This window comes from Babylonia areolata, chromosome 19 (genome assembly GCF_041734735.1).
Source record: "Babylonia areolata isolate BAREFJ2019XMU chromosome 19, ASM4173473v1, whole genome shotgun sequence".
In the NCBI taxonomy this organism is placed as follows: domain Eukaryota; kingdom Metazoa; phylum Mollusca; class Gastropoda; order Neogastropoda; family Buccinidae; genus Babylonia; species Babylonia areolata.
In genome coordinates, this window is record NC_134894.1 from 54,865,130 (window position 1) to 54,882,629 (window position 17,500).

The 17,500-nt window shown below is 44.0% G+C and overlaps 2 protein-coding genes across 9 annotated transcripts in view; one reads left to right on the plus strand and one right to left on the minus strand.

Annotated features, from left to right (window-relative positions):
• LOC143294212 (uncharacterized) overlaps positions 1-6,462 on the plus strand; it is a 33,520-nt gene extending 27,058 nt beyond the window's left edge. The window contains exons 14-15 of the mRNA XM_076605643.1: positions 3,762-3,807; positions 6,317-6,462. Of these exons, the coding sequence (XP_076461758.1) occupies positions 3,762-3,807; positions 6,317-6,414 (144 nt within the window). The 3' untranslated portion in view covers positions 6,415-6,462. The remainder of the gene's footprint in view (positions 1-3,761; positions 3,808-6,316) is intronic.
• A 3,006-nt stretch (positions 6,463-9,468) lies between these two features.
• Positions 9,469-17,500, minus strand: part of LOC143293860 (sialin-like) — a 71,381-nt gene continuing 63,349 nt past the window's right edge. For 7 of the 8 annotated variants that reach the window (XM_076605164.1, XM_076605161.1, XM_076605165.1 and 4 more), the window contains 4 exons: positions 15,729-15,875; positions 13,998-14,130; positions 13,611-13,852; positions 9,469-12,480 (listed from right to left, as the gene is read on the minus strand). In XM_076605164.1, coding sequence (XP_076461279.1) covers positions 12,247-12,480; positions 13,611-13,852; positions 13,998-14,130; positions 15,729-15,875 — 756 coding nt within the window. In that variant the 3' untranslated portion in view covers positions 9,469-12,246. The remainder of the gene's footprint in view (positions 12,481-13,610; positions 13,853-13,997; positions 14,131-15,728; positions 15,876-17,500) is intronic. The other variant, XM_076605162.1, reaches the window with a different exon arrangement.

The window sequence follows — 17,500 nt, forward strand, 5'->3', positions numbered from 1 at the left end:
AGACAGTGTGTACATCTGGATATTCTGGGGTGAGACTGTGTACATCTGAACATTCTCCGGTTAGACAGTGTGTACATCTGGATATTCTGGGGTTAGACAGTGTGTACATCTGAACATTCTCCGGTTAGACGTGTGTACATCTGGACATTCTGGGGTTAGACAGTGTGTACATCTGAACATTCTCCGGTTAGACAGTGTGTACATCTAGACATTCTGGGGTTAGACAGTGTGTACATCTGAGCATTCTCGGGTTAGACAGTGTGTACATCTAGACATTCTGGGGTTAGACAGTGTGTACATCCGGACATTCTGGGGTTAGACAGTGTGTGCATCTGGACATTCTGGGGTTAGACGGTGTGTACATCTGGACATTTTCCGGTTAGACGGTGTGTACATCTGGACATTTTCCGGTTAGACAGTGTGTAATCTGAACATTCTCCGGTTAGACGGTGAGTACATCTGGACATTTTGGGCTTAGAAAGTGTGTACATCTTGACATTCTGGGGTTAGACGGTGTGTACATCTGAACATTCTGGGGTTAGACAGTGTGTACATCTGGACATTCTCCGGTCAGACGGTGTGTACATCTGGACATTTTGGGCTTAGACAGTGTGTACATCTGGACATTCTGGGGTTAGACGGTGTGTACATCTGGACATTCTCGGGTTAGACAGTGTGTACATCTGGACATTCTCGCGTTAGACAGTGTGTACATCTGGACGTTCTGGGGTTAGACGGTGTGTACATCTGGACATTCTGGGGTTAGACAGTGTGTACATCTGGACATTCTGGGGTTAGACAGTGTGTACATCTGGACATTCTGGGGTTAGACAGTGCGTACATCTGGACATTGTCGGGTTAGACAGTGTGTACATCTGGACATTCTCGGGTTAGACAGTGTGTACATCTGGACATTCTGGGGTTAGACAGTGTGTACATCTGGACATTCTCGGGTTAGACAGTGTGTACATCTGGACATTCTGGGGTTAGACAGTGTGTACATCTGGACATTCTCGGGTTAAACAATGTACATCTGGACATTCTGTGGTTAAACAATGTGTACATCTAGACATTCTGGGGTTAGACAGTGTGTACATCTAGACATTCTCGGGTTAGACAGTGTGTACATCTGGACATTCTCGGGTTATACCGTGTGTACATCTGGCCATTGTCGGGTTAGACAGTGTGTACATCTGTACATTCTGGGATTAGACAGTGTGTAAATCTGGACATTGTTAGGTTAGACAGTGTGTACATCTGGACATTCTCGGGTTAGACAGTATGTACATCTGGACATTCTGGGGTTAAACAGTGTGTACATCTGGACATTCTGGGGTTAGACAGTGTGTACATCTGGACATTCTCGGATTAGACAGTGTGTACATCTGGATATTCTCGGATTACACAGTGTGTACATCTGGCCATTGTCGGGTTAGACAGTGTGTACATCTGGGCATTGTGGGGTTAGACAGTGTGTACATCTGGACATTGTCGGGTTAGACAGTGTGTACATCTGGACATTCTCGCGTTAGACAGTGTGTACATCTGGACGTTCTGGGGTTAGACGGTGTGTACATCTGGACATTCTGGGGTTAGACAGTGTGTACATCTTGACATTGTCGGGTTAGACAGTGTGTACATCTGGACATTGTCGGGTTAGACAGTGTGTACATCTGGACATTCTGGGGTTAGACAGTGCGTACATCTGGACATTGTCGGGTTAGACAGTGTGTACATCTGGACATTCTCGGATTAGACAGTGTGTACATCTGGAAATTGTTGGGTTAGACAGTGTGTACATCTGGGCATTCTCGGGTTAGACAGTGTGTACATCTGGACATTCTCGGGTTAAACAATGTACATCTGGACATTCTGTGGTTAAACAATGTGTACATCTAGACATTCTGGGGTTAGACAGCGAGTACATCTAGACATTCTCGGGTTAGACAGTGTGTACATCTGGACATTCTCGGGTTATACCGTGTGTACATCTGGCCATTGTCGGGTTAGACAGTGTGTACATCTGGACATTCTGGGGTTAGACAGTATGTACATCTGGACATTCTGGGGTTAAACAGTGTGTACATCTGGACATTCTGGGGTTAAACAGTGTGTACATCTGGGCATTGTGGGGTTAGACAGTGTGTACGTCTGGGTATTCTCGGATTAGACAGTGTGTACATTTGGCCATTGTCGGGTTAGACAGTGTGTACATCTGGGCATTGTCGGGTTAGACAGTGTGTACATCTGGCCATTATCGGGTTAGACAGTGTGTACATCTGGCCATTATCGGGTTAGACAGTGTGTACATCTGGCCATTGTCGGGTTAGACAGTGTGTACATCTGGCCATTATCGGGTTAGACAGTGTGTACATTTGGCCATTCTCGGATTAGACAGTGCGTACATCTGGACATTGTCGGGTTAGACAGTGTGTACATCTGGACATTCTCGGATTAGACAGTGTGTACATCTGGAAATTGTTGGGTTAGACAGTGTGTACATCTGGGCATTCTCGGATTAGACAGTGTGTACATCTGGCCATTGTCGGGTAAGACAATGTGTACATCTGGACATTCTCGTGTTAGAAAGTATGTATATATTGACATTGTCAGGTTAGACAGTGTGTATATCTGGACATTCTCGGGTTAGACAGTGTGTACATCTGGACATTCTCGTGTTAGACAGTATGTATATATTGACATTGTCGGTTTAGACAGTGTGTACATCTGAACATTCAGGGGTTGGACAATGTGTCCATCTGGACATTCTGGGGTTATACAATGTGTACATCTGGACATTCTCGGGTTACACAGAGTGTACATCCTGACATTCCTGTGTTGAACAATATGTACATCTTGACTTTCTCGGGTTAAACAATGTATACATCCAAACAATGTGCAGCTTGACGTTTCCAGGTTAAGCAGTGTGTACTCCTTGACATTTCTCAGGTTAAACAAAGTGTACATATTGACATTTATAGGTTTAACAATGTATGAATCTGGACATTTTGCAGGTTAAATAATGTGTACATCTTAGCATTCTCGTGTTTAACAAAGTGCACATATTCAGTCTCTCGGGTTAAACAATGTGTACATTTTGACATTCTTGGGTTAGACAATGTATACATCTTTACATTCTGGGGTTAAACTGTGTATACATCTTGACAATTTCCGGTTAAACAGTGTTTACATCTTGCCATTATCGGGTTAAACAATGTATACATCGAAACAATGTGCAAATGTTGACATTCTCAATGTGAACATCTTGGTATTCTCGGGTTGGACAAAGTGTACATCTTGACATTCTCGTGTAGAACAATGTGCACATCTTGACATTCTCAGGTTCAGCAAAGTATGCACATTGACGGTCTCAGGTGAAACAATGTGTACAGCTGGACATTCTGAGGTTTAACAAAGTGCACATATTGACATTTTCAAGTTAAATAATGTGTACATCTTGACATTTTCTGGTTAAAGACTGTGCATATCTTGAGATTCTCGGATTAAACAGTGTGTACATCAAAATAATGTGTACATCTTGACTTTCCCAGATTAAACAATTGCGTACATCTGGACATTCTCAGGTTAAAAAACAAATGTGTACATGTTGACATTCTCAGGTTGAAACAAAGCATAAGATTATACTGGACGTGCGTCATTGTTTTGATTTGCTGTAAATGATTAATATTTTGTCTTTTATTAATTGAAAACGTATTGTTGGATAGTGTAACATTGTGAGTGACTTTTCTGGTGTATTTCAGACTATCGTGCCGATGCACACTGCGGCCGACACAGGATATGCTGCAGGTCAGTAAAACTACAGATGACAAACCAGCAGTTGTGTGGGCGTGCATGAGCACGTGTGTGTGTGTGAGAGAGAGAGAGAGAGAGGGGACTGGGGGGGGGGGGGGGCATGTGGGTTGCGTGCCTGCGTGTGCGTGTGCGTGTGCGTGTGTGTGTGTGTGTGTGCACGCTTGCGAGAGCTTTGAAATTTGTTGTGCTTTTTTTTGTGTGCATGCATGTCATCAATTGTGTAAAACGGTAAAATGTGTTACACATTGTTACTAAGCAGAAGAAACGTCCTGGTTTTTGTTCTCGCATGAGATGAGTTTGTTGCGGATGTCTTGAATACGTGGCTTGCGATTAGCCTCGGGACCTCGGTTTATCATCTCATCCGAATGACTAGGCTCCAGACCACCACTCAAGGTCTAGTGGAGGGGGAGGGAAATATTGGCGCTGATTCGAACCAGCGCGCTCAGATTCTCTCGCTTCCTAGGCGGACGTGTTACCTCTAGGCCATCACTCCACATATCATGGGTTAGTCCGCACACTTGGACACCTTCCACTGGGAGAAAGGTGGCAGAATGGATAAGACACTCAGCTGCCAAAATTATAGAGTCCGCGGGGATGTGGGTTCGAATCTTCTTCTTCTTCTTCTGCGTTCGTGGGTCCCAGCTCCCACGTTCACTCGCATGTACACGAGTGGGCTTCTACGTGTATGACTGTTTTTACCCCCGCCATTAGGCAGCCATACTCCGTTTTCGGGGGTGTGCATGCTGGGTATGTTCTTGTTTCCATAGCCCACCGAAACGCTGACATGGATTACAGGATATTTAACGTGCGTGTTTGATCTTCTGCATGCGTATACACACAAAGGGGGTTCAGGCACTAGCTGGTCTGCACATATGTTGACCTGGGAGATAGGAAAATTCTCCACCCTTTACCTACCAGGCGCCGTTACCGAGATTCGAACCCGGGACCCTCAGATTGAAAGGCCAACACTTTAACCGTTCGGCTTTTGCGCCCGTCAGGGTTCGAATCGAATCCCGCTCTTGCCCTTGCTCCGAAGTTTGAATGGAAAATAACTGAGCGTCTGGTCATTCGGATGAGACGATAAACCCGAGGTCCCGTGTGCAGAACTGACGTATCGCACTGGAAAATAACTCATGGCCAGAGCGGGATTCGATTCGAACCCTGACGGTGTCAGTTTCAGTTTCTTCAAAGAGGTGTCAGTTTCAGTTTCAGTTTCTTCAAGGAGGTGTCAGTTTCAGTTTCTTCAAAGAGGTGCCAGTTTTAGTTTCTTCAAAGAGGTGTCAGTTTCAGTTTCTTCAAAGAGGTGCCAGTTTCAGTTTCTCAAGGAGGTTTCAGTTTCTTCAAAGAGGTGGCAGTTTCAGTTATTCAAGGTTTCAGTTTTAGTTTCTCAAGGAAGTTTCAATTTCTTCAAGGAAGTGTCAGTTTCAGTTTCTTCAAAGAGGTGTCAGTTTCTCAAGGAGGTGTCAGTTTCAGTATCTCAAGGAGGTGTCAGTTTCAGTTTCTTCAAAGAGGTGTCAGTTTCAGTTATTCAAGGTTTTAGTTTCTCAAGGAAGTGTCAGTTTCAGTTTCTTCAAAGAGGTTTCAGTTTCTCAAGGAGGTGTCAGTTTCAGTTTCTTCAAAGAGGTGTCAGTTTCAGTTATTCAAGGTTTCAGTTTTAGTTTCTCAAGGAGGTGTCAGTTTTAGTTTCTCAAGGAGGTGTCAGTTTTAGTTTCTCAAGGAGGCGTCACTGCGTTCGGACAAATCCATGTCATAGGTCACACCACATCTGCCAGGCAGATTTCCCTGACCAGCAGCATAACCCAACGCGCTTATTAGGCCTTGAGTGCATGCACATATATGTATGTCCTTATCAGAGTGGATTTCTTCTACATAATTTTAGCCAGAGAACAACACTCTCAAGACACCCCTTGAAGAAACTGACACCGACACCTCTTTGAAGAAACTGAAACTGACACCACCTTGAGGAAACTGAAACTGACACCACCTTGAGGAAACTGAAACGGACACCTCCTTAAACAAACTGAAACTGAAACCGACACCTCCTTGAAGAAACTGAAACTGACACCTCTTGAAAAAACTGAAACTGACACCTCTTTGAAGACACTGAAACTGACACCTCTTGAAAAAACTGAAACTGACACCTCTTTGAAGACATTGAAACTGACACCTCTTGAAAAAAACTGAAACTGACACCTCTTTGAAGAAACTGAAACTGACACCACCTTGACGAAACTGAAACCGAAACTGACACCTTGAAGAAACTGAAACTGACACCTCCTTGACGAAACTGAAACTGACACCTTGAAGAAACTGAAACTGACACCTCCTTGAAGAAACCTTGCAGGAACTGAAACCGAAATCTCCTCGAAGTAACGGAAACTGAAACTGACACCTCCTTAAAGAAACTGAAACTCTCCGTCTGACCAATACAATGTTGTTGTTGTTATTATTATTATTGTTATTATTATTGTTATTGTTATTATTATTATTATTATTATTGCAGGCGCTCTCGCGGGCCTAGGTGTAGCCATGCTGGTGGTAGGATCAGCAGGGGGAGCAGGTACCACGTTCTTCTTGGTGATCAAAAGGAGCACCTCCTGAGGCGTGTGACCATGACGACATGGCAACAACACCACGCACAGGACAGGCCAGGTCTTGCTGGGGGTGGCGTGTGATGGTGGGGCGTGTGGTTAGGGGGCTGGGGAGGGGAGGGTAGGGTGGGGGGCAGGGAATGGGGGGTGGGGGGTGGACGGGAAGGGTGTGTGTGTGGAGGGGGAGAGAATGAGGGGTGTGGGGTTTTGGAGGAGGTGGGCTCTAAAGGCTTATGTGTCAGTGTTTTCGGAATTTGTGATTCTTTTTTTTTTTTCTTTTCTTCGTGGGGTGGAGTGTGGTGTGTGTGTGTGGGGGGGGGGGGGGGGGGGGAGGTGTTCTTTTGTGTCTGTTTCTTTGAGAGTCACATTGTTGCGGTTTCGAATAATACGTGGTCGCCTTTCTTTCTTTTTTTTTTTTTTTTTTTTTTTTGAAGATACAGTCTAACATGTTTGAATTATATACGTATTCATCTTTTCTTCTTTTTTTACTTCAGTAACATTTTTGAGAAATTCAATTCAACCTAGGGTGTGTTTGCAATTCTTTTTGTTTATTGACCTGTGTTATACACAGTAAGTTTTACACCACACTTGCTGTGTTGTTGTTGGTGTTGTTTGAGATATACAATCATATATCGGGTATCCCCAAAAAAGTGAACCGCTTTTGGACAAGTATTTTCTCAGTGATAGAGAAACCGAATTCACTGAAAATCTTCACACAGTAACCTTAGGGTATCATCAACAATTCTGCAAAATATCTAAAGGTTCGAACGCAGATTATGCGAGTATTGTCAAAATCAAAACAACATGTCAAAATATCCAATATCAGAGGAAAACTCACTTATTTCAGTTTATGCTCAGTGTGGCCTCCATCTTCCTCCACGACTAAACGAAGCCGGCCGTTCCACGCAGAAATGCTTTTACGTATTTCTTCCACCGATATTATCCTTCCGTGACATAATTATCCTGTCCTTTAACGCCTGCTCGGTCAGTTCTTCTTCTTCTGCGTTCACTCGTATGCACACGAGTGGGCTTTTACGTGTATGACCGTTTTTACCCCGCCATGTAGGCAGCCATACTCCGTTTTCGGGGGTGTGCATGCTGGGTGTGTTCTTGTTTCCATAACCCACCGAACGCTGACATGGATTACACAATCTTTAGCGTGCGTATTTAATCTTCTGCTTGCATATACACACGAAGGGGGTTCAGGCACTAGCAGGTCTGCACATATGTTGACCTTGGAGATCGTAAAAATCTCCACCCTTTTCCCACCAGGCGCCGTCACCGTGATTCGAACCCGGGATCCTCATATTGACAGTCCAACGCTTTAACCACTCGGCTACTGCGCCCGTCTGCTTGGTCAATAATTTGTCTCTCACTCCCCGTTAAACTTTCTCCTTCAGAGAGTCCCATATGGCATAATCCACTGGGTTACAGTCAGGACTTTGTTGATGATACCCTAAGGTTACTGTGTAAAAAATTGTCAATGAATTCGGTTTCTTTATCACTGAGAGATTACTTGTCAAAAAGCGGTTCACTTTTAGGGGGACACCCGATATGACACAATACTTACTTTCTCACATCTTTCCGACAGAATAATGCTCGATGCAGTTGGACTGGTCTTACTAACAGTGTGCATTTTAACCGTGTTTCTCGAATAGGCTGTGGTTTGAACCTGGTGTTTCTTGAAATGATTTGTGTGTATAACCACGACAGGAATGGGAAACGGGGTCAACCACACACAAATAAAAAGACACACAAAATCGACACACACAAACATATACACACACGCTTATTTTAATCTACCGCTTTATTTTCACTGTACAGCATTTCATCTCAAATCGTATCCATGGCAACAGACCCAATCCGCTAACTAACAAGATCAAAAGGCAAATAAGAGAAGCTGTGCTTCAATCATACAATAAATGCGTAAGCCTCAACAACCACCTGAACGTTTGGAAGATAAAGCAAACAAGAGATACAGTGCGTTATATGACTGGACTTTCATAAATATTTCATGATGACACACAATCTTCATACACTTCCGTCACATGTTGATTTCGTTTCTAGAAACCACCAGAAATTCTCAAGTTAACAACCATCACACATTCTGGATGAATACATCAACAGTTTTGCACACGCAAGCTCCCCAAAATAATCCATTTACCGGGGAAGTCACAGGAAAAAAAGAAAACATATATAATATATATGATGGCAAGCAAAAAATATATCGACTGTTTAAATCTAAGGTGATTCACAAACATTCTATTCCCACACCGGTTAATATGCAACGCACAAAGAGTTCTATATACATGGCTTTTATATGGCAGCGGCGGTAAGTGAATACCCATGTAGAACGAATACAATGAACAGTGAGGTTGCTTTGAGCAGGGCACTGACCAATCGTCGCGATAAACGACTTGACAATGCCATACGTACCATGTGTCCTGTATAAAGTTTGTGTGGAGCACGTATGGATGTCAACAACCGTAAGGAATATCAGATAATGCCGTGGGGGGGGAAAAAAAAAAAAATCGGCGCGCTCGATCAGGGCTCTGAACCAACAAGACAAACATGAAACGAAGTTGAGTTACATGGCACATAATTTCAAGTTCCATGCCACCTGGTAACTTCCTCTGAAACTGCGGTAAAAGCACCCAATAATCACATTTTCTCGCACACATGGATGAATGGACCAGTTAGAACATCAGGGAGGAAACTGGAAGAAAACTCACGTTGGCGCAAACAGATTATTTGAATAAAAAGGTAAGTAATCATCCATGAAACCACATTGTGACACGAAGAGTTTTATAGCCGAGAAGAACAAAACAAAGCGCCAAGCAATTGCTAAGAGCTACTTATATTGCAAGCGGAAGGCTCTTATACTAAAGACATGAATGTTGACAAGGAATGCCACAATTTTGACGACGGAAGCTAAAGGTTGGGTCATTCAGACACCCACTGGACATCCGAGGGGTCTGTGTAGAGGAGAAGAGAGGACTGGCCGTACTGAGCGAGTTAAATATAGCGGGAAGTGAACACACAACCCTCCCCCCCCCCCCTGCATGGCAACATCTTACTCTCGCACACGCACATCATACTCGACTCCATGATAACAGGCTTACCCCTGCTGTGTTCGATGCTCAGAGTGCCCTGGCTCGAAACTGTTGAACAAAATCAACATTTAGCTGTAACAACCAATGGTTAACAGAGTACAAAGAAACCCACACGTCGGAATGAATTTGTGCATGATATTTTTACGTCTACGTGGTGATGGATGTCTGAACACAGTAGCGGGGCCACAACTAAAACGTATTTGAAGATTCTAGCCCAATAACACTTGCTTATTTATCCGATTTTCAAGAGACAAGTACAGATATCGACTAAGTTGAACTAATCAAATCACTTCCTTCAAGTTAATTTCTCCTTTCTCTCTCACACTGCCGCTTGTAGCAAATGACCTTCAAAACAAAACGTGAGATTCTGAATCCATGAAAGCACCGACCTAATGAATGCAACTGACTTGCAATGAATCAAGAGAAAGAATGCTGAAATCAGGTTCGCAATACTTGATTATAAAAAAATGAAATCTGTTTCAATTAACCATCTGTGTTCATGGGCTGCACAACCAAGTTCGTTCCATTTTCTTTTCTCTCCTCGAAGTGTATGCACAAGTGTTGACACAATAACTGTTTCTGTTTCACTTTCAGTAGCTCAAGGAGGCGTCACTGGGTTCGGACAAATCCATATACGCTACACCACATCTGCCAAGCAGATGCCTGACCAGCAGCGTAACCCAACGCGCTTAGTCAGGCCTTGAGGAAAAAAAAAAAGGGGGGTAAATAAATAATAGATAAATACATAAAAAAAAAGAATTACTACTACAAATATGTATAAGGCGCAAAAACTTGATGAAGTCAACTATAAACGTACATAAATAAATAAATAAACAATAATTTTTTAAAAAGTAATAATAATAAAATAAATAAATAAAAAAAGACAATGATGATAAATAAGCAAATAAATGTAAAACATGCACACATATGCATAACAGATGTGCATCAAACATGCAGTTTCACAGATATGAAAGCACAGTAAACGTACATGAGCCCCAACACACACACACTGCCCTGCACCCCCTCTACCCCCCTCCTCCACACACTCATTTCTAGGCTACATATTGCAGCTTCCACATAGCCTGGCAAGTTGAAACGGGGAGGGGTTTACGTCCTTAGCCTTTCAGGCGCCAGGGAACAGAGGTGAAAGTGCCCATCAACATGAAATTGTACAGTAACTCTCTCCCTTTTATATACATTGGAAGACACACACCAAAAAAATATCTATACATTATGATATTCATCAATGGTGTCGAGACTATTTAAACATGGCCTCAAGTATTAAAGGTACTTAACAACCTGACAAACATAATCGCAAAACTTTTACCCGATTGCAGCTTCGTGGCTGTATTCGGACATGCGTTTTGTTTCGGTCTTCACATCCCAAATCTGGGTGTGTCGCAAGTCACACTTCCTGTTTCTACCCCCCCAATCCGCCCCCCCTTCCATACACACACAATCACGCACTCTTCCACTCTTAATTTTACCCAGCTCTTCCACACCCATCATATTTTACGCTGCTTCTATCATCCAACGCCGATTTCACTGCTGGGCAAGACGACCAGTAAATCTACTGGTCAATATTCTCCCAGCTTCTCAAGCACTTATCTCCCCTTCCGCCTAGCGATACTGTTCTACCGTCTCATACATGCACATTCTTTACGTAAGTACATCACATTTAATGCAGGTTACGCGGTCACCTGACGTTTTCATCCAACTTGCACACGAATAAACGAAAATCATCACTGTATGCGCATAGGTAAGTAAATAAAACATATGCGCATAGCTAAGTAAATAAAGTGCATAGGAGCAAGTCCTAACATCACATAGGAGAAAAAAGTCTGGATTTGCTCAACTGCACTTTTCATTGACATGTGAACGACCCTCAGCGAAGGGTCAAAACGGCACTGAATTCATTCTTGTTAAAAAAAAAAAAAACCCACAAAAGCCCCAGGAGTCGAAACAAAGCATTAGGGCACGCAAAAACACCGTGCACATACTCGCTGGCACATACTTTTTTGGGGGGGTGGGGACAGGGGGTGTGGGAGGCGGGGGCCCTCCATCCTCCTCTTTTTTCCCCCCACATTTTTTCTTTTTCTTCTTCCACAGACTCATATTTACCTTTCATGCACCACTTTCGCCCACACACCTTAACTAATCACTTTCATTCTTTCCCCTATCGTCTGGCGCAGCAATTGCCCCAGTGTGCCTTGAGGCATGCATTTTTAAGAATATTCAATGTCTGTGTACATGTGCCAGGGTTGTTTTGATGTTCTAGTGTTCTGATGTATGCATTCTAAACATGTATGACAAGTGACTACATCTGTCTGGGTTTACTGTTGCCCTAGTGTGAGTTGTTTGTTAGATATTGAAGCTTTTCTGTCATCATTGATTAGTATGTACCTGTACCAAGTGTGTGATAGATGACAGATTTTTCTTCTTCTTTTTTTATGTTATGTATTAGGTTAAGATAGAGGAGGAAGAGCAAATCCATCAACCTGAATTAACAATTAATCCTGTATGCACTGACAGCGACCTACCAGCCAATGTTAAACCTTTTCATCGTTCATCAACATGTCAACTACATCGTTGCATCAACCATGTTAAGTCTGTATGCAATGACAGCAAATCCACCAACCAGAAATAACCGTGAAGCCTGTATGCACTGACAGCGAACAGAATTAACCGTTAAACCCGTATGCAATGTCAGCGCGACCTGCCAGCCAGCGTTAAACCTTTTCGTGGTTCATCAACCTGTCCCCAACACCGTTGCCGTCCACCTGGCCATCCTTGGTGACGCTGAGCAGCACCGGTTCCTGTACTTCCAGGGTGCTCATGGTGGCCTCTGTGGAAGCCCAGGGCTGCAGGACTCCCGAAGCGAAGATGACGTAGAAGATGGCCCCGAAGACGTAGATGGCCGCCGCCACGTAGAAGACTACCTGCCATTCTGCTCTGGTCTGGTGCTGGAACAGATTTGTGATAATACCGCTGTTGAAAAAGGTTGTTTTTTTTGTTGTTGTTGGGTTTTTTTTTTTAATCGTTTGAGATGTGCATGGATGAATACTTTTCAGAACACGCATACACCGATGTCGAACAAGTTTTATTTTTAATCGTTAGAGACATGCACGTTTAAATACTTTTAAAAACATGTGTCACGTGATGCTATGGTGTACAAACTTCGGTTTTTGTAAAACTCAAAAGTGAAAGAAATGTTTAAGGACATGTCATTCTTATATATACGGAATCGCATTGCACATGACTGTCTTATTTACTGAATCGAATTGTACATCACATTCTTATAATACTGGAACACATTGGCATTTTCATACACTGATGTTGATGCTTGACAAATCATCGGTAACAGTACTTATTTCAACGCCTAACGATCAATCGTAAGACCCATCAACCAGGCTTTCCGGCACCTGTCGCACTCCCAATGTCACAGGTTTGTGTCAAAGAATTCGTTCACCAAGTCTGCCGATTTGACGATGTAGCTGATTTGTCTCCCACACATGTACGATAGTCGTGTCCGACTCTGACCGTAACAGCACAGGAGGCAACTACTGTCCCAACTATCTGGTCTAAAATCAGATTATTGCAAAGAGTGTCTTGCCCCAGTTACATCCCTTCTCCCTGGGCCAAGAAGGCTTTTGGACAGTGACAGTCGGCGTTGGGGTGGTCTCCAAACGCCAAGCTAGCCCAACAGGGCTGCAGCACTAAGAGCCAGTGCAATATCGCCTCCAAGGTTGAGAGCCATAGTCCTTCAAAAAAGATTAATCTGTAAAACGATTGCAGTGCAGAGAAACCACTGATCATAGAACTCTCATTCTGGTGTTGGCTCAACTGTGAGCTTATTGTTAATATCTGATATGAGCCGAGATTTCATTTTTACACACACACACACACAAAGAGCCACACACACACAGCCACACCCCACGCACACACGCACAAACACACACACACTCCCAACCACACACACCCAACCACACACACACACACACTCCCAACCACACACACACCCAACCACACACACGCACACACACACACACACAAACACCCCCAACCCCGCACCCCACCACCCCCACAAACACACCTCCTCGGTGATGATGCCCACGACGACAGGCGAGAGGAAGCCGGTGACGGCGGCGATGGAGTTGGAGATGCCGAAGAGGACTCCCGCGTACTGCGGGGCGATGTCCACGTGGTTCACCAGAAAGCCGCTGTACTGGAAGCCCGCGATGGACACGGCCAGCACCAGGAGAGCGATGGCCACGGTGGGCTGGGTGCAGTCCACGTACCCCAGGGCGATCAGCAGAGCCCCTGCCGCCACCTTGCCTGCAGGGGGAGATAATGTCATGAAAGACCAGACTACCAATTCTCAATCTCAAAGGAACTGTTCCACAATTCTCAAACCACTCATGTTATTAAAGACCAGGACGGGACCAAAAGAAAAAAGAAAAAAAAAGAAGACCAGACTTACCGAAGGCGTCCATCAGTTTGCGGGTGCCTCCCGTGCCCAGCAGCTTCTTCTTGCGGATCATGTCCGCCATCCAGCCAGAAACGTTCATAGTGGCCCACATCCCGATGTATGGCAGAGCTGACACCAGGCCGTTCTGGGTGGGCACAACATACATTCATCATCGTCATCACTGTCATCATTGTCATCATAGTCATCATCATCGCATTATTACACAAGAGAGGCAAGGCCTTCAAGACTCACTTGTGATAAATTAAGTCCCCTAGCATTAATTACAGAGTAATTTCCCTTTTTTACTTCCCCTAGCATTAATTACAGAGTAATTTCCCTTTTTTACTATCTGCACCAAAAACGTTTGCAAAATAAATAAAAATTCCATGCTTAGAAAAAGAAGTTCCTGTTGTAACAAAAAATGATAATAATGACTCCTCTTGTTGTGTCAGAATAAGAGGTCAGAGTGCCAAGTTTAGAGAATACTAAAAATATAAATATAACAGTAAATGCAGTTTGCATATAATTAGGCTTCTTTTTTTATTTTTTTGTGCCCATCCCAGAGGTGCAATATTGTTTTAAACAAGATGACTGGAAAGAACTGAATTTTTCCTATTTTTATGCCAAATTTGGTGTCAGCTGACAAAGTATTTGCAGAGAAAATGTTAAAGTTTACCACGGACACACACACACACACACACACAGACACAGACAACCGAACACCGGGTTAAAACATAGACTCACTTTGTTTACACAAGCGAGTCAAAAATCTTGTGTTCCAGCCCAGTCATCAGTGTTCTTCCGATCCATGGCGGAGACAAGACAGACCGGGCAAACCCGCCACAGCTACTGACATCCATTGCATGGGAAATCTGGGAATCCAGTGTCTTTAACTGACAGTTCTAACTCGCAGTTAGACATGATATTCTTTATAAACATTACAAACGGCACACCGTAAGTAGAAACATACACACACACACACGAATTAGTCTGTCTCTTACCGATGCAATGTCGAACTTGAGGGCCTCATTGATGTACGTGGGGCAGGCACACACACACACACACACATACACTCTCTCTCTCTCTCCATCACACACACACACTCATTATACATCACACAAACACACGCACGAACAGGTCTCTCTCTTACCGATACAATGTCGAATTTTAGGACCTCATTGATGTAGGTGGGGCACACACACACACACTCTCTCTCTCTCCCTCCCTCTCCATCACACACACACACACACAAACACACACTCTCTCTGTCTCTGTCTCTCCATCTCACACACACACAAACACACACACACACACACACACACACACACTCATTATACATCAACACACAAACACACACACACACGAACATGTCTGTCTCTTACCGATGCAATGTCGAACTTGAGGACCTCATTGATGTAGGTGGGGCACACACACACACACACACTCTCTCTCCCCCTCTCCATCACACACACACACACACACACACTCTCTCTCTCTCTCTCTCCCTCTCCATCACACACGCACACACAAACACACTCTCTCTGTCTCTGTTTCTCCATCTCTCTCACACACACACACACTCATTATACATCAACACACAACACACACACGAACATGTCTGTCTCTTACCGATGCAATGTCGAACTTGAGGACCTCATTGATGTAGGTGGGGCACACACACACACACACACTCATTATACATCAACACACAAAAACACACACACGAACATGTCTCTCTCTTACCGATGCAATGTCGAACTTGAGGACCTCATTGATGTAGGTGGGGATGTTGGTGAGGAGCGTGTAGGCCCCCCAGTCACTGGTGATGTTGCTGACGATGATGGCGTAGTTTGGCATGGAGGTGGCGATGGCTCTCCACGGAACGTTTTTCTGTGCGAACCGACGGTAAAACAGAGGTTACTTACTTAGTGAAGAGCAGACGGTCGTAATAGCCGAGTGGTTAAAGCGCTGGACTTTCAATCTGACGGTCCCGGGTTCGAATCTCGGTAACAGCGCCTGGTGGGTAAAGGGTGGAGATTTTTCCGATCTCCCAGGTCAACATATGTGCAGACCTGCTAGTGCGTGAACCTCCTTCGTGTGTATACGCACGCAGAAGATCATACACGCACGTTAAAGATCCTGTAACCCATGTCAGTGTTCGGTGGGTTATGGAAACACGAAAATACCCAGCATGCATGAACCACGACAGAGTCATCAGCAATTCGATGTTAATAATAATAATAATAATAATGGATACTTATACAGCACACTATCCAGAAATCTGCTCCAGGTGCTTTACAAAAACGGTTTGGTTAACATAAAACATTATGTTACATACACACACCAAAATGTGACTACACACACACACACACACAGCATACATACATTTTAACATACATGTGTATCTAACAGCTACCCTAACACATACGCGCACATAGGCAGGTACAAACTTACATAAACACACGCACACACATGTAGTTATGTACACATACATATATACACACACATAGTCAAGCACAGCTAACGCAAAGGAAGTGGACTTGCCACAATTGAACGTATTGCTGAGGGAAAAGGTGAGTTTTGAGACGAGATTTAAAAGATGCGAGGGAATCAGGTCGTGTAACAGAAAGAAGAAGAAGAATCTCGGTAACGGCGCCTGGTGGGTAAAGGGTGGGGATTTGTCCGATCTCCCAGGTTAACATTACTGTGTGCAGACCTGCTAGTGCCTGAAACCCCTTCGTGTGTATACGCAAGCAGAGGATCAAATACGCACGTTAAAGATCCTGTAATCCATGTCAGCGTTCGGTGGTCTATGGAAACAAGAACATACCCAGCATGCACAGCCCCGAAAACGGTGTATGGTTGCCTACACGGCGGGGTAAAAACGGTCATACTCCTAAAAGCCCACTCGTGTATATACGAGTGAACGTGGGAGTTGCAGCCGACGAAGAAGAGGAGGAAGAAGATGGTGTGAGAAGAAGACACTGTTGAGAACCCCATATAGTGAGCGTACCTGACTGCCTCAACGTGTCCTACTGAAAACTAACTGGTGGTGTTTTTCTTGCCTCAGTCCCATATTTTCCCCAGTATGCGAATAAAAACTCAGTCCAAGAAGGCTCTTGTCATTGTATTTTTCGTGCGTGCAATAAACGGATTCGCCTCTACTGTCGCCCATAACTTACTGTATACATCTGATACATATAAAATTCAATTAACCCTGGTCTTGTGGCCATGACCCTGTACAATCCGGATTTGTTTGTTTTCGTTGTTTTTCTCTGAGTGAACTGGAATACAATTCGCTTCTTTGCTTCCAGTTATCTAACTTAACAAATGAGAAAACACAGTCTGCCTCTTGTCCTATTCTCACCTGCCGTAACTGTGACAGGTAGATTTAACATTCTGCTGTGCCAGTCGGGTATCTTTTCAGACACCATGATCCGATGTTATATTTACGCATCCCAGTTGAAACTACTAAAACTCTTATTTCTGCTTTTGTGGTGTCACGAATTGACCAC